Here is a 27,642-nt window from a genome sequence, read left to right as displayed (position 1 = left end):
CCATTTGCAGAATTTTTTAGAATATCACAGCCACTGTCCCAGTATAACAGTGGGAAAAAAAATCAGTGTATTTTTGAAACTATTTAGAAACAACAAAGAAGGTGCTTTTTAATGCTTAACTCTAAGCTTTGCCTGAAATATCAAATGCACACACCTAGCCATCACAAAAACTACAAATGTCATGAATTTGTTACTGGGAAGGATTAGCTGAAATGTACACTGTGTTACAGTGTACATCAAAATGCAGCAAATTATTTCTGCAAAGGAGCTGTATAAGTTTCATCATGTGGTCTCCCTCATGTTTGCTTAGGAAAAAAAAATGGAATATTCACTTCTGTAGCCAAAATTCTGTTTTGGGGAATGACGGTCTAGGGGAGATAGGCACAGAATGAACCAGGTCCTTCTGGCTGTATCTCTCTGCTGCATCCAACTCCGTGGAAACTGCTCCATTCCAATTCCACAGCAATATCCCCCTGCACCAGCCCACAGGGATGTCATGGAGGAGGATAATGCTCACAAGGTCTCTATATTTTTGGTGTCAAACGGGAATGGGATTTGGATGTTGGCTGGAGAACAGAAACAGGAGCCAGGGCACCTGGGAAGTGCAGGCAGCCAAGGCAAACTGCAACACTGCTTCTCCACACACACTTCCCTAGATGAGCAATTAAGGGACAGGTTTAGGGAGTTTATGTCTGTCATATTGCTGTTTGGAATCAAAAGACAAAACTTTCCAAATAATATTGAGAGTGGTAAGAAAAAACCAATTCTTTAATGGAAGCTTTCAGGTGCACAAATATGGCTCTGCACATGCCTGATACGGTATTTCTACAATTTTTATAAGGTTAAATAATTAGTATATCTAGCAGGTACATCCAATTGGAGATCAGTTGCCCCAGTAACCCACCCTGGGGTCTGCCTCTTAGCAGTTGGTCCAGGAGGTTGTTTGCCTTATGTGTTGTTATGTCTCTCAAATTCTGGTGAAAAACCAGGTGTCCTCGTTAGAAATTCTCTTCTTGAGAATAAGACTAAAAAGAATTTCAAGAATGTGTTAGAAAGGGTTAGCTTATTGTTCTAAAATGTGAAAGAGGGCAGGAAAAGCACTAGAAATTATATAACTATATATTAAAAATCTACAAAGCTACAAATATATGAAAAAGCTAAAAATCTTCAGGCATCAATATCACACAGTGCAAGCCCCACCACACCTGCAGGCTATGCCATGCCTATGCTGCTGGTAGACCCAACCATTAAGGTGCAACCTTGGAATGTTTTCCGTGATGCTGACCCCTAAAAAGCAGAGCCAGCTTGGAGCATCCAGATGAAAAGCAGCTTCTGCAATGGTTTTTATTGTCTTGAACATTTTCACGAATGTAATGCAATATTATACAGCTAACTATATGGTTCTATTAAAAAATCACTCATTGCTTTGGTCCTTTCTGAAGAAAATCTATGTGCTTGCAGACCAGAATATTCTGCTGATGAGGAATATTTTTCTCCTGGCAGGAATTCAAGCATCAAAATGTGGGTTTTTGTAGCTGTGGTGAATAATCTGTCAGCAGGGAAACCATGACAGCCTAGAGGAGGAAGAAAAGAAAAAAATCCAATCACATTGGAAACAGATACTCCATAAAAATAAATAAGGGGGAAATATTTTCCAGCTCTGAAGCGTTGTGTTGAAAATTATTGTCCTGACAAAAATGGCACACTGAGATTTATTCACTAGAATTTCTGATGATGAACCAGGCAAAAGCTGAAAATCAGTTAGGAAGTTCTGTATTGTAGCTGATTGATTTTCTCAGTGTGGACAAAATATATTAATGGACAGCTTAGGAGCAATTCAGACAAGCATTTAGATCAAATACTGAGGCCTTTTTGGCATGCAGTGATGTATTCTCAGCTACTTCTAGGAGATTCTGTAGGTACCCAGACATCACATGGGCTGACTTGTGGATTTCAGCATTTTCCATTAGCATCAGTGAGAGCCACACTGGAATATGGGCTCTGAAATTTATACCAGTTTAGCTATACTTTCTGTAGTAAAACATGTAAATCCTCCCTGAGGTAAACAGTGTGCCATCTACCCCTCCTGCCCTGCCTGCCCAGCCTTAGGCATGGCTGTGAAATGGGAGTGATGGGACTGTCAGCTTAATAAAACGTGGTGTTGCAGAATCTCTGCTGTCCTTCCCATGCCTGTGCACGCAACAAGCACCACGCTTGCTTTGCCTTGACAGGGCATTACGTGGTTCACACTGCTGTGATTTCACAGCAAGGTCTGGCTGCACATTGTTATTCTGGCCCAGCACTGGATTTATGAGGGTTCTCCAGGGGCTGTGAGCTTGCTGCCTGTCCTTGCTTTCCCATCATCCCTGCCCAGTGTGACAGGTCACCCCAGGCACACAGAGGTGGCTGAATTACAGCTGTGCAGCCCCTCAGTGTTGCACATTCGTGGCTGCACTCAGCACTGCTTGATCTACAGCTGAGCAAATAATCTATTCTTCAGTTTTCTCTCTGTGCTGAGTGGTAGAAAATACTATGTAAACAAGACCCATACATTCATTATTTTTATAGCTTGATAAAATACAAAGATGACTTTTTTTCTTTCCCCCTACCGCCCAAAAAACTGTGCACCTGGAACCCAAAGTAAAGGGATTCTTTTCTTTTTAAAAAAGTAGTATTTAGGGCAATTAAATTGCAAAATTAAAATTTAAAATATGAGCCTTTTGTTGAATTTTAAGGCCAAAACTACGAATTTAACACAAATTTGTTAGTACTTTTCACTGTGTGCAATGTCTGAGATTTTAGTAAACACAACGCTCAACCCCTTATTTATTCATTTGGAGCACATCTAGGCTTCCTCTCAGAGCTATGACAATGCCATTTTTGTTTTTCTTTTCACCTCTGAAAGTTTTCACTAGCTTCTGTCAACTTGGTGGTTCTAAAGCCAAAAATAAATAATAGGCTACTGAGATCTGGCAGTAATTTTCTGAAATTCTAGGAATGCTGAGAGGGGAGTTATGGTTTATGTTAAATGCCAGGTGTCCTCTCATGGTTCCCACAGATCACACAGTGTTGCCCACAACATAACTTCTCAGGATCTTTCAAATCTTTGCTCTTCCAGCACTTTCTCAAGGAAAGTTCCCATCAGTGTCAGCAGCAGCTTTTCCTGACAGAAAATAACTAGCTTTAAGTGTTTGGGAAACTGTAGTTTCTAGGACCAGACCCTGTGACCTCAGCTTTTAACATGTTTTAATTGAGAAGTTGAGTTAATCATTAGAGTAAATCCAGTGATTTAATTACCAAAAAAATAATGGTTCATATTGTAGATTTCACTTAGTGATAAAACCTGGGTCAAGCAACAGCAGATTATCACCAAAAGATCACATTTGTGCTACAAATATATGTTGCCTATAGTCAAAATTGTGATGTGCTCTGGGGCGAATTTGAAACATATGTTTTCAACATTTACTATTTATTGTGAAACCAGGTTTAATTCAAGCCTGTAATGTAAGGCAGAACAGAACTGACCCTAATGTCCAACTACACTTATCTTCTCTTTTTTTTTACCATAATTGTCCATTTTCTGTTTTCAGCCTCCTGGAAAACCAATGACCGTGGAGAATAAAATACTTCATCATCAACTTCTTCAGGTTTTCTGGGTAAACAATGTAAAAAAGTCCAGTTGGAAGCAGCAGATTTTGCAGTCTGTAGATTAAAAAACATATAAAAATAAAGACATAAGTGAGGACATTAGTAAAGTCCTTAACTAGTAAAAATGTTAACAAATTTTATATTAACTCCCACTCTGGTTACTTGGATGATGAACTCAGAAGAATTCCACAGACTGCGAAAGAATTCCTCATCTGTGAATAAGATGGAATATGTCCATGCAAGTCTGTAAGAGTTCAGTGCTGACTTCACAAAGTCAAAAAGTCACTCCAATTTCTCTGACTTTAGAAGGGGAGTGAGAACGCCTCTGCTGAACATGTTCAGGAGCTGGGTCTCATTGGGAAGCTCTGAAAGAGGCCAAGCCATGTGGAGTGTATGAAATAATTCAAACTTTGTTATCTTTGAGAGTTCTTTAAGCTGGAGGAAGGTTTGCATCTGAATTTCCATGGCCCCACTAAAAAACCCCCCAAATTCATGCTTTGTTGATGTTGAATCTGATAAATGCAAACTGTAAGAATGTAAACAAAAACCTATATCTCAGTTTTTACCTGCATTGTAATCTGATAACCTTGGAAGGCCTTTAGTCTTTCTTTCTTTTCCTCTTCTTGTCCCATGCTTATCCATGTGTCTGTAACTAAGACATTGGCACTGTCTGCAGCTTCCAAAGGGTCTGTTGTGAGAAGCAACTTGGTGCCATACTAATGTGAATCAAATAAGGAAGATCACTAAGACAAGGAACTTCAACTTCATTTATAATGAAAATAAGCTCTATTCGAACAATTCTACTCGGCTGTTCCTTAGGCTCCTACCTCTTTGGAGTTCTGTTCTGCTATTTTAGTTATCCCAAGGTCTGGTTCAAAGCCCTGACAAAAGAAATAATAGGCAACACATCATGGAACATGTATAATATCTTCACTATTTAATAACACTGCTTAAAAACCTACTGACTGAACCATTTGCCATGGAAGAATATGTTTCAGAACTGTAAAACTTGAAGAAATTATGTTGATTTTGTTGAAAGTTTATTTTGCAGATAAAGTGGTGGCAAGTGTTCTAAAAACATAAGAAAAATGTATTTTGACAGTCACAGAATTAAATTCATACACAGCATTTATTTTTTTGGTTCTAAACTGATTTAAGAAAATATTTTATATTGTATTACAATGCAACATTCTAAAATGCTGCACCACCAATTTAAACCAAATGAGATGCAACACCTCCACCCATCTGAAAAAAGCTTCAATTTTTTTTTGGTGGGGGAGAGTGCATTGGATGACTTTGTAAGGCTTTGTCAAATGGAATTGTGATCCTCCATGATTTATACTCCTGTCATTAATTCCCATTTCTGATGTTGGACTCAGCAGAATCACTCCCGCTTTGCATCAAGATAACTGGATCAGGATTTTGGTTCTGATAACAGGCACTCACGATAGATGTGGGCACCCCCAGCTGGGGCCCTTGAGCAATGCCTGAGTGTTTGAGACAAGCCTGGGGGAAGTTTGCCTTCCTTTCTCCACGAACATGGTTTTTCTTACCCTGGGAGTGGCAATCCGCAGGTGCATTCCCAGCTTCGCAGCGCTCGTCATGAAGGACTGGAGGACGTTGTTGCCGTCCCCGATCCAGGCGATGGTGAGTCCCTTCAGCCCTCCATAGTGCTCCTGCCAAAGCAATCACAAGCTCTGGGATTATGTTCTGGAGGAGCTGGGCAGGCTGATGGGCAAGAGGAAATGATCAGACAGCTCTGCACAAAGGCAGCTGGCTACCTTCAATGTTACCTGCATGGACCACACCTGAAATTACTGCTCCTGCAGGATGGTCATGGAGGGAAGGCCCCCCATGTCATACAAGAGGGCCCAAGTGCAGCTGCTTCCCTTCGAGAAGGACACGTTGGAACATGAGCCAATGGTGAGGCTCAGGCTGAGGGATTCAGCACCAGACACTAAGAGATTTTAGCATCACTGATGTACAGCTGTTCTTTGGGATTCATAAACTAGAGGAATGTTAGAAACTACTAATTAGAGACTGTCCTAATGCCTGGAATAGAACACCTTTCAGCTTTCCCCCAAAATTGTGAAAATACCCCTACTGAGCTTTGCTCTGGCTTGGTTGCCTCTACATGCTGTTCCCTGTGGCTGTGGCCATGCCCTGGGAAGGCATCTTCACCCCACAGCTGCACAGGACACCAAAGGGCAGCACTCTGAAAGCAGCTGTGCCACGCATGGCCTGCAGCATTTGTTCTCCATCGTACAGCCAAAGAGTGTGGTAGCCTGTTAACCCCTGATTCTGTGATGCCATGTTCCCCCTGATCCCTGCCCTAGCCCTGGCCTCTCCCTTGGTTTCTCCCTGTTGGTTCCTGCACCCCAACCCTGCCCAGGGACCGCCCCTGGGCCCCTGACAAAACCACCCCACACCCAGACCACGAGGTCTCTCTCTCTCTGCCTCCGAGGGCACTGGGACAAGATGTGATTAAAGCCATCCCAAACCCTCATGAGAGACCCTTCTCTGCCTTCTTTACCACCACTGCATTGTAACACTGCTGGCTGCCAGAGCCACATCGAGGGGCTGTCCGAAATGGACTCCGGGATGTGACCAATTGCACGGCCCAGGGAAACCCCCGCTGTGCTCTCAGGGAGCTGCAGCCTGCTCGGCAGAGTCCAGCTGGTACAACAAAAGAGTGCAGGAATTTTTTTAAAAATGTGGATTATCCAAACTTGAAACAGCATTACAGAGTTAACTGTGGCTTTGCCTGATGGCACTTAGAGCCTGGCCATGTGCAGTTACTCTGTCCCTCCCCCCCAACAGATAAGGCCTAAGGAGGAACAAGAGTAAGAGGGGTTACGTATTTCCAGAGCAGCATAATTTGAGGCTCCTTAATGAGCCTTGTTTTAAATATGCATGTTTATAGGCACTTAAGCTGATACCAAAATTTTTTGAAAGACATAACCAAATATTCCTATAAGCCTGCTCTGTAAAACTCCACCTCATGACTTGAAAAAATTTCTGGAGAGCCTTTTATTCTTAGTTCAAATCTGGGCCATGTTACGATTGCATTGTAGTAGCTGGAAGCCAGACAGCACTTCAACACTTTGTGTGGCATGATTCAATGCTTGTCAGAGAGGATAAGCATCCACATTTTACTGAGTGGCAACCTTGAAGGCAGTTGCAGAAAAGATGCCAAAAGACTGAACAGGAAAAAGGGCTGGGACCACCCCCTCCTCTCCTGGCAGCAGTTTCTCCTAAACAAATAGTTTGTGAAGTTGTTCCAGAACAAAGTTACTGGCATTTCTTCCAGAGATCACAATTTTGAGTCAAAAATAGCAGTACTCGAAATATGGAATGACATTAAAGTGCTGTAAAAATCTAAACATAATAGAGTCCTAGACTGCCCAGGCTCAAAGGCTACAACTATGGTATTGCAGAAATATCACTTTTTCAGCCAAAGTTTGTTAGCAGCAAGCTTATTGGCAGAGATTGGATGCAAGGAGAACAAATTTACAGGAAAACAAATCAGGACTTTGTGGACATGGAAGCTATTTCAGTATAACCATTCTGTAGGACTCCAAGGATCTTTCAAAGTCCTTCCACATCTCCTAGCAATGGTGCTCCTAGGAGAAGGCCGAACTGAAGCATTTATTTAAGGTGCTGTTTCCATTTAGGGCTTAGTGGTAGTTGAGACTGGAACCCACAGCCAGAAGCAAACAAGACAGTCCTGAGTTCTTTTCATCTTACTGTTTAAAAATAGACATCTCAGCCTTAATACTCAAAGCATTGACTAGAGTCACAAATATACTGCTATGTTAAACAACTTCACCTTATTGCCAGCTGCTACTCTACATTAAAAGAAGCACAGTGCATACTAAGTACTTTCCTCTGTTTTCCCAAGCCACTAGCTGTTACAGATAAAATATGGAGTACTGGACGTGTCTGTATAACGATCCCTGATATGCGCTGCAAATTGCAAAGCCGCATCTGCAGTGCCTACTGGATAGAGTGGACATAGCTGAACTGATTTTAATGAAGATGTTATGCTAATGGAAGGAGTCACAGCAAGGCAGAATCAAGCTGTGTGTGTGCTAGGGGAACCTGTTTTATATCCTGTTCTAGGCTTTATGCTGCCACTGGTGCACTGCTGCTGTAATTCAAACCTCTTCATCTAAAGCCAGATCACTGTGACTGTGCTGCCTAAAAGCAAGCACACACCCTCAGCTTCCAGCAGAGTTGAGGTGACTCTGTTGGTCAGAACCCGAAAGCTTTGAGGCAACACAAAAGCTACTGTAAATGAGACACACTTCCCCTCCTGCCCACTCCCTCTTTTACAGTATGTGCTTATGTGACCACACAGATGAAATCGTGCTAAGAGTGTTTTGCCGGGATGGTAACACTCTGGATTAAATGAGAGCCTTTACACTACCTGCTAATTACCAGAGCCTTGGAAGTTATTTCCCCTTTGCAGTCCTCCCCAGTTTTTCCAAACTTTGTTATATTGATGTAGGCTTTACACCTGCATGGGTGTTCTGCAGTTTCACTCTGTATTCAGAACATGACTCCTAGTAAAGCCACACAAAAAAATAACATGTTTAGAAAGTCTAGAGCCCTTCTCCCTTATGAAGCCTCTTTGGCACAATAGTAATTGCTGCTGTAGTGCCATAAAACTTGCCTTTGTTATTCTCATGAAAAATCCCAGCTAAATAAGTAATACAGACTTTACATTCAACTTTCTCACCCTCATGTTGCTTTTACAATGTTTCATTCTGTTTTTATCCAAGGCTGCAGCGTATCAGTGTATCCAACCCTGGGAAAAAATAAGCATGCTCAGAGATTGGACCCTGCTGTACGTGTGGAGAAGACTGGGTTAACTAACTAGGGACATTCGTGTCTGCCTCTGCCTGGACTTGCTTCCAGCGCGACTGAAACTCTGACACCATTATAGATTAATTCTGAAATGTTTGACCACAACTGTCATAACAGCCCTCAATTAAAACAAGCTTTTGAATAATGAATCAATAATCTGTCAAATTTTAAAATGAAATGCCGGCGACGAATCAAAGCTTTAGCCCTTTGGGAGACAGTGCAATCCAGTAAATGAGAAACTGGGCAAACTTGTATTTTCTGGCTCTCAAACTGGGCTTAAGGCAAATGCTGGGCCAGTTATCTTTCTTACTCCCACACTGTTTTTTGTAATGGTTATTGATACAGTATATTCTAGAGGATCAGGACAGAACTTAGCAGGGATTTCTAATAGTTAGAATAATGAAGATGATGATGGGGATGAATTTGAAAATTGTAATAATTTGAGGTCGGGGTCACACATTGAGGAGAACTTCAGAATATATTTCAGCCCTCTTCAAGCTGGGCAACACTCTTTGTTATGCTGTTTAAAAAGAAATCTGTGTATTTCTGATGTATTTCTTATGCTAAACATTGCTTTCTGAAAAAGAAAATTCCCCCCAGACCAGTGACATAAAAAGCTAGTGGCATATGGATCCACTCTAATTACCAGTCTGGCCATCCTGCAGTCAGTTACAAGTGAGCTGATTCGGCCAGTGACATTAATATCAATTGAATCAATGTCAATACCCAGGCTGTCTCTGGAATACAAATTGTGTGATGCTGCCCTCCAGCCAAGCTGAGCAGAGCAGAAGCTGAGCCACAGCTCCTGCCCAGGACACTGAGAGGCACCGGGTGGACTCAGCACGAGGCTGTTACACGGCGGCAGCACAGCAGAGGAGTAAAGGGGCTCAGTGTGTGCACACTACCAGCACACAAACTCACAGTCTTTAAAGGCCAAATCCCCAAACCCTCAAAATCAGGTTCTTTACATGTTTGCAACCATTTGGAGTGGGTTATAACTCGGTTCAACACAACTTTTAAGAAAGAAGGTAGTATATAAGCACGAAGAAAAACATTTATCTTGGCATAATAGAGGGCATTAACCCTGAGCACAGCATTAAAGGACAGAGCCAGCTTAGACTTCAAACGTGAGGGGATCCAGGTTGCTCAGGAAGAAGGCACTGGGCAGGAGGATGCTGAACCTGAGGAATCTCACCCCAATATTCATAACAGGAGCACACTGTAGGATCTGAAAAGAACACCCTGAACATTTACAGGAGGAGAATTTGCCCTGAATACAGAAGGAGAATTCACATCCCTGAAAATAAACCAGCTGCGTTGTTTGGGGGGTGCGATGGACTATACTAAAATAACCATACTAAAATGCACCTGAATAGGGAATCAGAAGGTATAAGCAAGAAAACATTTTGACAAGACAAACGAGGCAATTTTGTAGTTTCAGACCAAAGACAAAGTACTTGAGGAGGATTCAAGAAGGCACATGACAAAATTAATAGCGTATAGAAAATGGAATAATAAAAATGTGCTGAGCATGAAGAGGGCCAGAGTGCATGTAGAGCTCCACTGGAAAACACAGAAGAAAAAAGAAGAAAAGAAAAAAAGTACATTTTGGGTATGTACTGACAGCAGGGAGGAACAGATCCAGGCAGAAAAATATTTATGGGGATAGGGAAGAGACATTTTTTAAAGAGAAATAAGCTCTACAAAGATTTGTACATTTAAAAGTTACATTTAAATATTAGGCTAGCAGTCTGTGCCACTATTATAGTTTGCATATATGTATAAATCAAATAAACTGCCTTTGCATTGCGCAGAAACAGTCTAAATGTTATATATGGACTCTCAACTAATTTAAAGAATTGGTGGCACCATTCCGCATCCCTGTATTAATCTTCTTGCAGGCAGTACTTGGATGCTATCTTGCTGAAAATCCCATGAGAAGCTTGATTGTGGTAAGTAGCAACTAGACCTGTGTCTCACACCTCTTCAAGAGTTAATCTCACTTCTGTGACCTGGTAAAGTTCATTATATGATTAAAACGTTTTTTCATTACATGCCACTCCAGTCTTCTCCAACCCACTGTACAGTGCAAAGAGGAAAAGGAGCAGAGGAACAGGTCAGAAAGGGAAAGTTCAGGCAGTGCCATCATCCTCAGAGAGCTGCTGAGAGCTCTCCCCTGCCTGCACCTCTCCCCTGGGTAAGAAAGCAGGAAAGTGTGTCAGCAACCAGCAGTGCAACATGCCCTTGGCATAGCCGGGTGGCCACCCAGCTGCCCTATAAAGATCTCCTGACAAACTTCTGGCTAAGGAACATGCTGGAAGGAATCAGGGAGAGATGGGTAGATGGAGGAAATTGTGCTCTCCTTATTTGGCTGAGTGTCAAAGTGCTGCAAATTTTAAAAGCCTTCCATGTCTGTGTAAAAGCTAAGCCATTCCTTGTGATGTAAGTGCTCACTTTGTCATGACACCCCTCCATGTCAAATACTTCTTTTGTTTGAGCACCAACTGTTGTGGACCTATTTCTTCATCAGGTAAAATGGGCAGGGGCACTCTTTCCACAGACATCCTCCCTCGTGTTTGATGCTGCAAAGACACCCCATGGTGTTGGTTCTGCCCTTGGTATTCAAACCAGGGAACAGTGCAGCCTGTGGGCTCATGTTCACCCAGAGTTTCTACCGTGGCTGCCCTATATGAGGATGCAATGGAGGAGGAGCAGAGGGTGCTCAACAGGGCGTGTACTCATCCTGCTGTTTCCCATAGGTTTGCCCCTAAGATCAATGGAGAAAGAGATACATCTCCAGAAGGTGATTGAGGCACTCAGTGGTCTCTCTTCACTGACTGGAGGTGGAGTAGAGGGCAACAGCACTCTGAACCTGTCTTCTGGAGTCAGTGGCCTAGGTAAAACCAGGTTTAGGGGCAGAGATATCCATGGTTGTGTGGACTGTATTAGATTATTCCTGAAGACTGTTACTCAGAAGTGATAAAATGCTAATTAACAAGGTCTTTGCAAGACAGAACACCCCACAGAATACAACCAGAAGATTCTTCTGACTTATATTTGCACACAATGTGTATAATGATATTATGACATTCTCATTACAACTTACTGTCTTATGCAATTTGAACATTGAGGCTTGCTCAATGTGACCTCACAAATCTCCCTTATCCTGAGGTCAGTGAAGCATCTTAGTCTCAAGTTCACCGATTTTTTCTGGTCTCTTCACTGTGAGTATAAAAAATTTACAAAAACCCACTTAAAGTAAAAAAGGAATTTTTGCCAAACACGTGAGTCTTTCAGTATTTAAGGTTTAAAGCATGAATACTTTAATATTACTCTCACTAGATCTTTCCCACATACTGAATGCCCCATAGCAAAGTCTCCAACAGTTGAGAAACACAGCTGAATGAATTAGGAAATTATTCTGCCCTACCATTTTCAAGCAGTGTGGTTTTTATTCATTCAGAAAGTAAACAAGGTCAGAGGAGTTCATCATAGTTGTCAACCAGCCCTGCAGTATAATAATCTTTTTTATAAGCCAGATCCTCAATTGATTGTAAAACCACATAGTCCTTCTGTTCACAGATAAACATCTGGTATTCTGTGTGTAAAATGTTATCCTGCTGTCAGATCCACTGTTACATTAGATAAAAATACAAAATACAACCTCTTTGAACTGTTCTGTGATGTGAGCAAAGTTTAAACTGGTTAAAGTTCCTGAACACTAAGCATTTGTACTGGTAGCATTAACTGGCTTTTCAAAACAAATTTGTTCAACCAATTTCCTAATATATAAATAGTGATTCCTTTTAAGCTGTCCATAGATTAGGGAGGAATCAAGAGTGAACTACTGAGTGTTTTTAAGTCAGTGGAAAAACTTCTGCTGGCTTTGACTGAGCCAGATTCTCATCTTTGTCTTAATATGTACAGCACTCTGTACCTTCTTTGAATTGCAGACTAATTCCAATGAAGTACTTCATTTTATGCTTAAGTTCAGTCCTACTACAGCTGATAGGACTACGCAATTGTTTTAAATTAAACAGGTCCTTAATTATACTGCTGGATGAAGATCTCTTTAAACAACAAGTGCCATTTAATTGCCACTTTGAAAAACCTAGGGATGAAAGGTTTTGAAGATGACTTCCCCAAATACTTACTAAGACTTAGCAAAATAAAAAAGTTATATTTTTACCTGAAGAGTTAGGTAATCAGCTAAAATCTGGAGAGGATGGTGTAAATCAGACAATCCATTGATTACTGGGATCGTGGCTTCTTTTGCCATTAGGTCCAGATCATTATGGTTATAAACTCGAGCCAAGATTGCATTTGTCATGCTGGACAGCACCCTAGAGATGGCGGAAAATACTCAAGTCAAACATAATAAATATACCCCTGTTGCACTCTTCAGTGTGCAACACATAAATATTAATGAGAAATGGTAATGAATCAATATTTTTCAGCTATCTGAATAATTTATTACGCCTGCAGAACAGACTCAAATGTAGCCATTTAACAAGCTGCTAATAAGTAAGAAGTTTCACTTCCTAACACTATGACAGTAAGTAAATGAAAACTGCTGCTTATTTTATATCTTTTTCTCTTTAGCATTTCATTGTAGATGAAACATTGATGTTAAGCTCTCTGAACTAAGAGAAGAGATTGTGTGATACTGTAACATTTGAAGACTTTGATAACCTCAGAAGAGAGAAGGTATATGATTCTTTCAGTGTTTTAGCAAAGAACAAATGTAGCATTGACTGAATATTACAGACTCTATATGGTAGCCTGACTTTGTGAGGATCAGCAATACAGACCTGTTTTAGATTACCACAATTGTTTACTGATCTTAATAAACACAGAAACAGAGCAGGGTGGGGTAGTTGGCCTGCTTTCTCCTACCTACACACTTGTGTACTGACTCACATGGTATCAGCATTCAAGTAATGCCCAAATTTGAAACTCAGTGTGAGGAAAGGGATTGCAGGAGCCCCTGTACCACTCTGGCATTAACCTCATTTGCTAAAGTGTGAAAGACACAGAGATCAGCACAGTGTTCTCTGAATTTTTTAGATAAATTAAATATGGATTGGAACTCTTAATTTCTCTGCATTTCTGTGTTTTAATCGGGCCCTGAAGCCTGACTTTGAAGTAGCATTTTGTGTGTTTTCATGTAATCTGTAATAGGACCTTAAAACAAAACGAGGGAGCACTGAATTAGAAGTGTATGGAAAAAATCCTTGCTGTATCTGCCTTCCTGATTAACCATAACGAATTCTTGCATTGCCTCTCGTGGAAATAGGGCTGTTAATACCACCATCAGCAAGGTCTCCTAATGAAGTCAGTAACAAGTATTTTCTACTGACACCAAACATTCCTCACACAAGCAAAACTCTTATGTGACAAGACTGCCTGTAGAGCTCTCTCTGAAGAAAAGACTGTCAATAGCAGCTACAAATGAAAAGGAGGAACTGAACAAGGTTTTTACTGCTTACAAAATACTGGAACAGTTGCTGTTGGTGCCATATTTCTTCTTAGCTCACCAGATCCTTTCTCTGGGGGAAACCTGTTCTGAACCTGCCATCAGGGGTGTGATGCATGGGCCCTTTTATTAGCCATCTCACAGGTGCCCACCCTAAACAAGACATAGCCAGTCCCCATCAGTCAAGGAAAAGGGGCAATCACCCTGGTAAATTGCTCATTTTCCTTATATTTTTTTTCCTTTAGGATGTCAGGACAGTCGATTTCTATTTGGCACAGCTGATCAAGAAATTAAAGATGGTTCCTTTATAGGATATGTCATTAGTGGAAATTCAGCCATAACCACCAACTAGTGAAAACTGCTGGACTTTCATCTTTAGTCTGTTGAAAGTAGATATCAGACTTATGAGACAACTGCCAGCAAGGCATCAGACAGTCCTGCCAGCTTTTCTAGATGCCATATTTTACAGTGGAAAATCACCTATAAACTGGCTTTATTATTTGTGAAACTAAAATAAAACTAAACTTGGGGGGGAAAAACACAAATAACCCTCACCTGGAGGTCTCTGATTACAGGTGAATGATTAAGTCTCCAGTAATTGAATCAGTTTGAAGGAAAATATGTAAGGCTAGAATTGCACAGGAAAAAAGGTCCTGAATAGATAAGAGTCTTGTCAAAGGTGAAGTTTTGTAAGCTGAGAAGCTGTAAGCACAGGCTCATCAGGCGACCACATTCAAGGTTCTTATTTTATCAACCACTAAGTTGATAAAATAAGATAAGTTTCTCTCATTTCATTCTTTTGCAAGACTGTGAGACTATGAACTTCAAAATCCCGGAGCCTGGAAATATGCTATATTGGAATACTGGGTACATTAGAATGCAGCATATCTCTCTTTTCAAAGTAATTTTTATTCCTACAGAGAAAACCTGGACTTTTTTCTTCAACTGTATCCTCTGAAGGGTCCGAAATGAAACACAGGGTATGGTATGGCAGATCTCTGAATTTGAAAATGGGACATTTGCATTTATTTTGTATAGAATACTGCTATGCAAGGTAATTTTGCTTTTGTTTTGAAAGTCTATTTCCATTCAAAAGCTTTAAACTTCTGACAAGACTACTTCACTGTTACTCATAGTCTCAGAGGGACATACGGTAGATCTGTTCTCAGCAAAGTAAACCCGTTCCCCATAAATGCAGAGATTAATGCCCTAATAATTCCAGTGGACTGGTAAAATTATCCTATGAGTTCTTCAGGGCTGCCACTGAACCTTATGGCCACTGAGCCTTAGTGATGCCCAGTGGAACTGCTCTACAGTGGGAAATACAGACACAGTACTTATATTTCATTTCAGGTAATATATCAGACATGCTAAACAGCACTGAAAGGCTTAGAGCTCCTTAATGGGTGGTAACTTTTTGCCACTGTGTCAGTGCAAATGTAAATGTCTTGTGAAGCATGGAGGAGCTGATTTATGAGCAGGTAATAAGTCACTAAAAATATGTTCACAGCAGGCTTTCAACCCATACCTGCAGCAGTTCTAATAAAAACTGTGACTTTTATAGATCTGTGCCCCTTTCTCTTTAAGTCTCAATCTCAAGTACTTCTAAGGCTTTCAGAGCCCCAGACACATGGCTGTAAATATTTGAAATACCCTCTGGGTCTACTACAGGCATTCTTTTTTTATTCTTACATTAACTGAATGAGGTTGGAATGTCATCTTTCATTCACAAGAAGCACCAAGGAATTAACACTCCAGTTTTTCTTTTGGGTAAACTGCTCAGCCTTAATTATACAGTCAGTAGTACTTCTGCTAATGAGAGCAGGAATGGAGCAGAGCACCTGGGATTCTTTAAGGATTTGGGAAAACCCCCTGTCCACTGTAGCAGATGAGAGCTGTGACTCAGCAGAGGAGCAAAATCCTCAGGTCAGAGTCATAAATAGGGATTTGTCCTGGAAGTGCAAGCAGTGACAGAGAAAAGGGGGTTGAAGGCTTGCTTGAGAAGTGGGTATTGTAGCAACTTTATTCACAGAATGGGGATGCCTTCAGAATGGCTGGAAGATTTGTTTACTTCTATTTATTTCCTTGTTTCTTGTAGTTTATTGTCTGCCCTTTTCCTTTTTGCTTGTGCAAACAAAGGCCATTCAGGACACTGTAAACAAAAGATTTAATGTCCCTTTACTGTCCCATTTGGGAAGAAGAAGAAATGAAAACTGGGCTATATGAAGCACATCTGTTTTTGTGTCAGAAAACACCTGGATTTGCTGTAGGGTTGGCATCTGAATGGCAGAGAGCCTCTGGGTGACAGTCCTGCATGGCTGGCGGGACGATGCTTGGAGAGGTTATTGCGGGGAAGCACTTTGGAAGGACCCTGACTGCATCTTCCCCCTTCCTGAAGATTTGGCTGCTGGGGCTCTCAGCCAGCTTTACAGTAGGGCAGATGAGGGCTGCAAGGTGATTAGAGGGATGGAGCACCTCTCCTACAGGGAAAGGCTGACAGAACTGGCATTATTCAGCCTGGAAAAGAGAAGGCTCTAGACTGACCTAATTGCTGCCTTCCAGCACCTGAACAGAGCCTATGCAAAAGATGGAGAGGGACTATTTACAAGAGCCTGGAGTGACACGACAAGGGGGAATGGGTTCAAACTGACAGAGAACAGGTTTAGATTGGATATTAGGAAAAAATTCTTTACTGTGAGGGTGGCGAGGCCCTGGCACAGGTTGCCCAGAGAAGCTGTGGCTGCCCCATCCCTGGCAGTGTTCAAAGCCAGGCTGGATGGGATTCTGAACAACCTGGTCCAGTGAAAAGTATCCCTGTCCATTACAGGGGGGTTGTAATGAGATGATATTTAAAATCTCTTCCAACAAAAAACATTCTAAGATTCTATTGTTGCAGCTTTCTCTGATACTGGCAGAGTTATGTGTCCAGCAGAGAGTGAGAGTTAAGTACTTTCAAGCCTCAAAGGGACTGAGATTTTTACTTTCTACCATCAACACCCATATGTCTTCCACTTCAGTAGTTAAAAACAAGAAAGGAAAATTTTAAATGTTCAAATGTTTGCTCTTTTTTCTTAAATTCTCCTTGGATTTCATCACAGAGAACAGCACCATAGTTCTCAAACAATCTCTCCCACTGACTGAGAACTGTGATATTCAGCAGAGGCAATGGAACTCAGCTGCCTGATTGCATATTTTGAATTGAGCCTGATGAGCTTGACACTGCATATCTTTCACTAGAACAATAGGGACCACTCAGACACTGCTAACCTTCCAACAGCTGGGCCTGGCTGAATCGACCTCAGGCTGCACAAGGGCTGCCTAGAAAACAGGATAATGCTAAGGGTGGATGAATCTTTAACTGTTGGAGCGCTATGGAAAACAGCAGGAGCACCTGCAAAACATGACCTCATGTTTTGCCTGCTTTCAGCAGTATCAGAGGCACTGGAGAAAAACCCTGACCTCAGGTCCTGCCCACCACAGCATTGGAGATAGGCTGCTACCCATCCCTGCATCCATGTGGAACTGGGCATGATTTCGATCTTCCGGGGATGCCAGAAAGAGGGAGCCATAGCCCAGCCTCCACAGCAGTTCTGACAGTGGGTACAGCTGGGAAGGAGGGCACAGGAAATCTGAAACTGGCTACAAAGTGCTGGTCCAGTTTCATGCTGCTGAAATGGGGGGATCAGAAAGGCCCTCAGTGCCACCCCTGTCACTGCTACTACAGCAGGCTAAGGCCCACCAGCGGCTGGCCTAACTAAATAATGTCTTTGCTTTTTGATTTTGCTCCCAGAGCAGCAGAACCAGAAGGTTTGGGTCTTGTTGGAATATATGTGCTGTCATCAGTGGAGTTACACTACTACTGAGGTTCATAAAATGGTTTCATTTGTAAATGTAAGCCTAATTAACACTCTATATGCCAAAATAATTCTCAGTGTGGGAAGTGTTGGATAGCTTGAGTGAATGGAATAAAGGTTTACTGAGATACGGATTCTGTGAGCTGATCTGTAAATATTTAAGAAATTTGGACTACCTTCTTGCATTTTCCAGAAAGAAAATACTAGCTTCCAAAATTCTGCAAGACAGATGTCAGCCCAATCAATTACCAAGTACGATGTTCAATCAAGTGATATTTTACCAACCTTGCTGTATCTGTGAGACTCTCATTAGTGCCCACATGTATGTCTTGTGTTGTAAGGAAGGATGGATGTCCTCCAAGGAGAGCAAATCCTACAGTGAAGAAAAATTTTTAAAAAAAGAGAAAGTAAACACCAGCACCTCATATTTACAGCCAAGATTCAAAATCTTCATGATATAAAATACATTTACAAAAATAAAAGTAGAACTCAGCAGGACATCCAAATGTTTCAAACACCTAATAATATACATGCTAAAATGCTGAAATAATTAGCATTTGACACACAAAGTTTCAAATAAATATGCTTGGAATAAACCCACTCAAATGTATGCCTTACTGAAATCCTTAGCCATGAGTTCTGATCTGTGATCACAGGGACAGTCATTCAAGCTCCAAGGCTACACATTGCCACAAGCATCACTGTGGCTCTCTGTTAAGAGCCAGGAAATCCATTCATCATGCTGCATTTCTGCTTCAAGGGCCATCCGAGTCGCCAGGTGTAATTCCACATCCTTGCAAGTATCTACATTATCTTTCATGTAAAGTCACTCAGGCAGAAAGCCCTAACCCTCCTCATACACTGTAGCAAACTTGAATTTGGTCTCAAAAGACCAAGTGCCTTAAAAATGATAATGTGAGAGAGAGAAAAGGAAAGGTCTCAGGCCCTGCCAACATCCCTCTACCCCACAGTAGTCAGGAATTTACAAGGTGGCCCAAGGAACTGGATGGGCTCGGTATGAAGAGTAAAATCCGCGCCTGAACAGGAAACCATGGAAAGACTCGAGCATCATTTAAGAATATCAAACACTCTGGGGAACTTCAAAGGTGTCTGAATAATGTTTTGGATGAAGACAAATTACATGTTCCAGGCAACTCTCAGGTTCTCTCCTACCTTATTTTAGTTGCACCACCAGCAGAAAGCTACCACAAGCAGCCATCTGACACAGATACAGAGAAAACAGCTTCTTTTCATTAATATTTGAATCTCCCTGGCTTTGTCTGGTTTAAGTCTGAAGCCTCTTTCTACTGAATCTGAGTGTAAAGTCCTTCATGGCCAGACATTGGGAGGATGGGGCCTGATGGGGCTGTTTTATGAACTGTCACAGATGGTTTAGCATAAGCCTAGCACAGGTAACAGCATCCTACAGTTGGGGATGTACAAAGTATAGGATTTGAACTGGGCTGTAGGTAGCATTTTCTGTGTGCTGGTGAGCACTTTCCACATAACAACTCCCTTCTAGCACAGAAATTGTCTGCAGGGAGACCTGGCTCTGTCACTAGTATTTATGATGGAGGAAATTTCCAGAGAATCTTAGTGTGGACAAACCAGCCTTGTTGAGACAACACTGTGGGGGTGTGAGTCTTTTGTTGTGACAAAAATCTAGAAAGAAGCCTGTCTTTATTTACACTGCCAGGAAGAGAAAGGCTGCATACAGCTCAGAAGAGCAGAGACCCCCACTTTGTTTACAAAAATGTGATGTCTTGGAGATGCTGATGAATTTCATGCTGTTAAAAAAAAAAAAATTAAAAAGAGAGGAAAAAAAAAAAAGAGAAAGAGAAAAGCAAGAAAATACCAGAAGAAAAGGTCAAAAGATGCTCAGGCTTGTTGTATCCATTAGATGGCACTGCTGACAGATTCAGCACTGCAGCTTCAGCACGGTGGTTGTACAGGTCTGCCATAGATCAAAAACTTCATCCCACAGCTACTCTTTAAAAGAGGATTAAATCAGGACTGAACACTGAAACCTTTCACAGATAAAACCAACAGGTACAGGCAGCAGGCCTGGGCCCCACAGCTGAGCTGCTTACACAGAGCAACCCTTTTACTGACTTCCATCTCATTCCAGCAGCAGGGTTGAGGTGAGGTCTTCCACTTCATGTCAGTTCATCCAGTCTCAAGAGTTTAAAATACAATAGATAAAAATAATACTGGAAATTCATTGTCTTTGGACTGTCTCAATTTCCTTAAATGTCAGATCAAAAGTAATGATGCTTTGGGTCCCATCTGAAGGACAAATTTCTGCTCCCTCTAGTCACTGTACACTTGCTTTATTGAATGGGCCCTTTTAAATTTCTTGTTTTCATTAAGGATTGCTCCAAATCTCAACAATATTGCAAGTCAGATACAGCCAAGTTTTAAGAATGAACCACCATTTATTCTACTATTACTTTTTTGCTGTTAGAAAGGACTGTCTATACATTTGTTTGTTGCTTTCACCTCCCCTCTGCAGCTCAGACACAAACACTGTATTTACAGGAAAGTGTATGCAAACTATACATTACAGCCAGTTTATTCAGTGCAAGTTTTTAAGTTAAGACCTCAAGGAGGAATTGTCGTTGGCAGTAACTTCTCTTTCCCAACTTCTTGTTCATATGCAATTATGTCAGTGATTTATTCCTGCAAGTTCCACACAATACAGCAGCTCTACATTCTAGGATTCTAAATGCATACATTTTGGTAGATGATTCACAGTCCAGGCAGGCTCCAATGGACATGTTCTGTTTTCTATAAATGATAGCCAGGTAAAAAAATGGGAATCTGAATGTTTATTCAGAGTTGCCAGATGTCAGGCAGCCCAGTCAGAGCTGCCACCTGGAGTCTGTGTACATAGAGGAGTCCTGATGTGCTGGGCTTTCTGCTCATGAACTGGCCATCTGTGCAGGGCCTGGGAACATATTTCCATCCAAAACTTTCCATCTGGAAATACAGGAGCTCTGTGCTCTACCTTTGTATATAGTTGCAGAGACAGAATCCTTTTCAGATTCTTTCATCCAGACTACCAGTAGAAAGCAAAAAAAATTATGACTTTTGAAGGTATGCAGGCACAATTTCAGCAAATAAACACTGTAATGCTGTGTTAAACTGGGGGATCTAATCCTCTTTGTTGTCACAACCTGGTCAAATCCAAAGCCACATGCTAAATATTTACATGAATCGTGGTATCTTCAACAAACTACTAAATGTTCATAACCCAAGTCCAGAATAGATTATTACCTCATGTCCACACTTCTCACTACTGTTAGTTTTCAAAATACACAGTTTCATGCCTCATGCTGTGGCACACTATTGACCCCACTTATGCAGACTCTTTCAGACAGGGCACGAGTGAAAACTCCATCCCAGACTGTCCCTGCTGCATAGCACAAGTGGACCAAAATGAATCCTGTAGTTCACATGTTGGCTACACAGTTGTGGGGCTGTCACCAGGAGACACACACAGTCATCTTCTCAAACTCAAAGGAAGGATCTTTTTCAAAACTTCAAGACATATGGATTTGCATTTATTAATTTTCTCCTTGCCTGCCAGGACTTACAAAATAGAAAGTATTTTTTTCCATTTAGACTGGTAACAAAGAACTCTCCTAGGCAGCAGTTACAGAATATTCCTAAAGCAGAAGCAAAAAACTGATAAGCAGTTTTTAAAAGTTTTTTAATCTACCCTTTGGAGTGGAGAATAAACTAAGTGTGCATTTGGCCCCTCTGTAATGAGACCAAGCTAAATAATACTTAGCCATTCCAACAGAAAACATCCCTGCCATGTAATACCATCCCCACTGCGTTAGTTCATATGCTACGATGCAATTATGTCTGTGACTCTGTGTAGCAGTCTTGAGGCATGGCCATCATGTTCCTCTCACCCCACTGTGTAAGGGGTGTGAGGTGGAAGTAACTCCACCAAAGCCAGTGGCAGTGAACCCCTGTAAGGCTGTTAAGATCTTGTATATTCCAGGACACAACAGGAGAGGGTAGGCTGAGCTTTCCTGCCTGCACTTCTTCCTCTCCATTTCTACCCTGTGAAATATTGTCTGCATTCAGCATCTGTGAAATGGTTGGATTTATTTATTACTTATTCACTGAAACATAACTGCAGCTGTATATTTTAAGAGCAACAGTGACAATCACAATATTTTACACCAAAGTTATAACAAAAACAGGGCATTCACCTTTGTGCCATGCCTGAGGATGTTTATTTTACAAGTAATATATGACCATGTGAATAGTTCTGTTTTCAAAAAGTATGCAAGATTTTATGTAGAATGGGTATGGGATTCTGACTGTGAAGAGGTGACATTTTCCAGTGTAATAGCAGAGATGTCACATTTTCCAATAAAATAGCCAGTGATAGAAATAAATATACTAAGCTCACAGAACTGGATTTACTTTGCTACTACTCTATGGAAGTTACTTCTGGTTCTGCATTAAACTTATAACTTCACTACTCATCTTAGAAATGGTAAAATTATATGGGCTTCAGAAATACACATTAGGACAAGATTAAAGAGGCAATGAATTATACCCCAAGGAGCTGTACATTATTCAGTACAGTTGCAATGTCATTAGAATAAAGCAGTTCAGAGAAACAGGATGTTGGAAAACCTTAAATATCAACTGATCTATTACAGTGTATTATAAATTAATGTTTTTATAATCTTCAATTGAACTGGACACCTGGGAGAAATGCACAAATGTCACCCCTAAGTCAAAGAAGGGCAAGAGGAAGGACCTAGAGAACACAGCCTAAGCTGCCTCACCTCAATCCATGGGAAAGTGATGAAACAGCTAATCCTGGACCCCATTTCTAGGCAGATTAAGAACAAGAAAATAATCAGGAGTAGTCAGCATGATTCACCAAGAGGAAATCATGCTTAAGCAGCTTGATAAAGCTCTATGATTCTATGACTGGCCTGGGAGATGAGGGGAGGGCAGCAGGTTTTTCTTCCCGGACTTCATTGTGTCCATTGACAGTGTCTCCCATGAGATCCTCATAGCCAAGCTGTTGATGTCTGGGCTGGGTGAGCAGAGAATGGGGTGGGTTCAGAACTGTCCAAATGGCCAGACCCGAGGGTGGTGACCAGAAGCACAAAGCTGAGAAGCTGAGTTGGAGGCCAGTGACCAGTGGTAGTCCAGGGGTCAGTTCTGGATCCAGCCCTGTTTAACACCTGCATTAAGGCTTTCAGTGATGGAGTGTGGTTTCAGCAAGTTTGCTGATGACACAAAACTGGGAGGAGTGGCTGGTACATCATAGGGTCATGCTGCCATCCAAACAGATGGTGACAGGCTGGAAAAATGGTCTGAGAGGAGCCCCATGAAGTTCAGCAAGGAGAGGTGCAAAGTCCTGCACTTGAGGAAGAACAGCCCCATGTACCAGGACATGATGAGGGTCTCCCAGTTGGGAAGCAGCTTGGCAGAAAAGGACTTGGGTGTCCTGGTGGACAGCAAATTGAACACGATCCAGCTGTGTGTGTACCTTTCCAGCAAGGGTGGTGAATGATGTCCTGGACTGCACCAGACAAAGTACTGGCAGGAGGTGGAGGGAGGTGCTCCTTCCTTTTTATTCATCACTGGTGAGACCAAACCTCAAGTTTCTGGATTTGGGGTCTTTAGTATGAGAAACGTGGACATACTGGATACAGTTGGTACGTCCATGTTAACAAAGGGTCATGGAGAGGACTGAGGGACTGAAGCATATTTCATATGAGACGAAAAGCTGAGAGAGCTGGGACTTCACAGCCTAGAGAACAGAAGGCTCAGGGGGAATATTGCTGATGTATATGAACACCTGAAGGGAGGATGCAAAGAAGACAGAGCCAGGTGTTTTTCAGTAGTGCAGTGGGCACAAACTGAAATATGGGAAGATACCTCTGAACAACAGAAAATTCTATTTACTGAAAGGCTGTTTGAGCAATGGCATAGAAAGTTGTGTTATCTTCATTCTTGGAGATATTCAAAAGTCTTCTGGACATGGTCCTGGACAACTAGATCTAAAAGACCCTGCTTGAGCAGGGGATTGGACCAGATGACCTTCAGAGATTACTTCCAACTTCAACAATTCTGTGATTCTGTTTATTTATTTTTCAGTAGTGGGGTTCTTTATAGGCACAGGGACAGTAGGAATTCTGAAAAGACTTCCATGATGTTAATATGTCCCAGCAAACTCCTAGACATTGCACAGAGGAGATTTTGTAATTAGTGCTTTCCAAGTCTCTATTCTGTAATGAAATCCACTGATTTAGCTGTTCCTGAGAGTTGCAAGGTTTGTTTAGATTAATCTCATCCCCAGGACCTTGTCCTACAAATGAACTCTCTCAAGTTATTGAAAGGGCAACTCTTGGGAAGCGCTATTTGAGATGACTCAAGAACTTTATAAATAAACACTTCAATCCACTGCAATTGTCCACTTTAACTAGACATTAGAAAATTGGTATTAAATTATCTTGTTTAGCTAAAAGGAGCACATGTGGCCCCACATTTGTTTTGAGTTAGAAATTCCAAGGAGGGAGTCATTTATGTTAAAAAAGCAACAGAAATATATAGACTATTTGTGGACAGAAAAAATTTGAGTCTGCCTTTGAAGCAAAGTCTTAGGCTTAACAGACTTCAGACCAATTAACTGAAGGTATGAAGTTAATGCACAGAAGCTAAACTGCATTAAACTCCCTCATGGAAGCTCTCACTCAGAAATAAATTTGTTTTATTTCACTGGAGATTAATTCTCCCTTGGATGAGTTTATGCATTAACTCCCATCCTTAAGTTAATTCATTTGAACTTTCCTGAGCTTCCCCCTTCCATAAGCCCTCAAATGCCAAGGACTAAGCAGTGTTTCCCTCAGAATACAGAAGAATGAAGGATAAACAGATCCAGAGAATTCATTACCTGGCCATATACCAGGATGGCAGGCAACAAGAAACTGGACTGAAAACTCAGGAATTAAAAGGTGGTTGGTCTTCACAGAGAGGGAATGCACATTTCTAAGTCCTCATTATCTAGAGAAAACAGAAAGCAACAACAAGTCTGCTTAAAGAGCAGGATCAGCAGGCAAATGGCTGTGCCAGACAATACAAAGACAAATTCAGAAATGCTTAGAGTTAACATATCTGCTTCTTCCTTCCATTATTTTTATCTTCTCCCTTACAGCTTGTAAAGAAATGTGAATACTCAGCAGGTTTCCTGTCCCTTCACTAGGGAGAAGTGAGGGATGCTGGGTCAACTTAAATGAAAGAAGGGCGAGTTCTTCCTTTATGCATCACCAGTTCAGAGTTATTCCTTGCTATAATTGATTGATTGATTGGTGAATGATTTATTTCAACAGTGCCATTGAATTCAGAACCACTGCCACGTAAATAAAGATACCATATGTACATGTTTTAGTGTTTGCAGGACTGTAACCTAAAAGAAAAATGTTCCAGTGCCTGATCTTATTACGCTAATACCCTTGAGTCTCCATCAAGTTATCTTCCCCTGTAGGTAATCATGTTAATTTTTCCCCCCCGAATTTACGTCAAGGCATTACTGTGATTCCCAGCCTAAACACATACTTTGAAAGGTAACAATGGTAATGCATAATACATTAGAAAAATATTTGTTAGAGCTTGCACAAAATTAAATTTGTGGTGCTTACTGAAATAGATGTTAGGGAATGTGCATCTTGCCTGTACAGCTAGGAGCTTACATCAGAAAAGCTTACTTCTGCCTGTTACTTTATTTCTGATCTACTGTGTTTTGGAAGAATTTGGCAAAATTTCAGTGACCAAAGCCATGTGCTTGTGAAATTAATAGGCAGGGTGAAATACAAATAGCCACTGTCCTTATTTTTGCTTCCAAATTTAGGTTTCTCCTGTGTAGAAATTGCTAAATGCAAAATTATGCAGTGTTTTTCAGTACATACTCAAAGTCTTACTGTGCCATTGCTCAGACCTACCTGTTTCTGCAGATAATCTTGTTCTTGTGCTTCTCTTCTCAAAAATCATGGCCAAAGATTTGCCTTGCATCAAAGGCAAATACTGAAACATGAAAAATGAAGGTATTTCAATTTTATAGTTGTTACACACTTTAAGGTATGAAATACTTCTTGCACATTTTAATTCACCATTAGAAAAGTTGCAAAAGTGGTTTTTTTACCTGTAGCTTTGTTCTCCTGCCCTTCAATAAATTTATTAGCGGTGGAAAGGTTAAAGGCAAAGAAGTAATTCTAGGGCCAAAAGCAACTGCATTTTGGCACTCAATTTGAGCCAGCATTAAGGAGAGCTCAGATACTAATTTAATCCCATGCAGGGTAGTGTCTTCCATTTCCTACATTTAGTGCTGCATGTACACCATGTGTGGATGGATGGGGTTAGCTGAAAACAGGGAGTTAGCTACACAAACCTGTTCAACGTTTCCACTCACAAAGTCCTCTGAAGTATTTAAAGAATATCTCTGGACACTTTACAGGAAGGCTCTGATTTGTAGCACATGATTTACAGTATTTAAGAGCTCAGGAGATTTTGTTTAGGACAAGACAGTTGAAAGGCTTTCTCACAGTACTCTTCAGAACAGTATTTATTTCAACATCTGAGGGACCTAAACGACAGTTAAATCATTTTACCTCTCCTTTGTGCTTTATCCTTTGTTTCAAATCTGACGCCATCCACAGCAAATACTTCAGCTCATCTGCTGTGTAGTTCTGTAGAGTAAGGAGGTCCCGACCTTTCAGATGAGCATTCATTTGAGCTGCAGTTCCGTACCTGCATGGAAAGAGTGAAAAATACATAATTTTTGCCATTCAATGCTAAACTGCACTCGTGCTAAAGCCAGTGAGCAAGCACCTGAAGTCTCTCCCACTCCCCTCACATGAGCCAGCTGGATCATCCTGATAGACTGTGTTAATTAGTTTAAATAACTTCTTCTTTCAGACGGGCACAGCATGCCACTATGCACTATATTGATGGCCACTGTAACAATGTTTCAAATTGTACTATAAAACGTACATTAGATGTATTTTCTTTTGTCTTCTGAGATGCATATGGAAACTGCATGCTGTCTGTCAAATAAAGCCATTCAAAAGCTGGTAAAGTGACTTATATGTAGACCCCAAAGCTGCCCTTTCAGGGGCAGAAATGGAATCCATTTCCACAGAAATGAATCTTGGTTCCGTTTCTCCCTCCTTTGTGCTTTGCGGATGAGTAGACACTTGCCAGATTCCAACTCCACTGTCACAAAAGGTGGCATTCCTATAAATGTGTATGAAATCTCTTCATTACACTGGGGAAAAGGGTAAAAAAACCCAACAAAACTGCCTTACTGTACCACACGCACAAGAGACATTCTGGGCATGTGGTGTTTATTCAGTGTATTCTGGTCCCCATCCAGATTTAGGACTTCAGAATCACATGAAATTGGATGTTGATAATCACCCACAGAAGTTACGTGATCAAATTTCCTCTAGCTTAGATGAGGCATCTTAATGAAAGTCTCGTCCAAACCCATGTTTCACAGGCTAAAGATTAACAAGGCATTTTGGCAGTTCAGCCCTTTCTCTGGCTCTGTAGTTCCAGCCCTCCTTAGCACTACACAGCCTACAATGTACTCTTGCTAGGGTTTTGCTTGGTATTTATTTTGCTTGCTTTTTTAATTTAAAGTTATTTATTTTATTTTTAGACTGATCTAATGAAATGGAGCCCTAAGCAGTGCAAAGAAATGGACTGAGTGCAGCTAATACTTTTCTATTTCCAATTGTACTTGTATTCTAGATT

The 27,642-nt window shown here is 41.2% G+C and overlaps 1 protein-coding gene across 1 annotated transcript; it reads right to left on the bottom strand.

The window, feature by feature from the left end:
- Positions 1-871: 871 nt before the first annotated feature.
- On the bottom strand, positions 872-26,672 carry OTC (ornithine transcarbamylase). Its single transcript, XM_010394554.4, has 9 exons — positions 26,496-26,672; positions 25,830-25,911; positions 18,133-18,220; positions 12,707-12,860; positions 5,202-5,324; positions 4,476-4,529; positions 4,215-4,364; positions 3,565-3,702; positions 872-1,574 (listed from the first exon to the last, which is right to left on the bottom strand). The coding sequence occupies exons 1-9, from the start codon at positions 26,670-26,672 to the stop codon at positions 1,515-1,517; spliced, it is 1,026 nt and encodes a 341-aa protein (XP_010392856.2). The 3' UTR covers positions 872-1,514.
- Positions 26,673-27,642: the final 970 nt, after the last annotated feature.

This window comes from Corvus cornix, chromosome 1 (assembly GCF_000738735.6).
Source record: "Corvus cornix cornix isolate S_Up_H32 chromosome 1, ASM73873v5, whole genome shotgun sequence".
In the NCBI taxonomy this organism is placed as follows: domain Eukaryota; kingdom Metazoa; phylum Chordata; class Aves; order Passeriformes; family Corvidae; genus Corvus; species Corvus cornix.
This window is presented reverse-complemented; position numbering and strand designations above follow the sequence as displayed.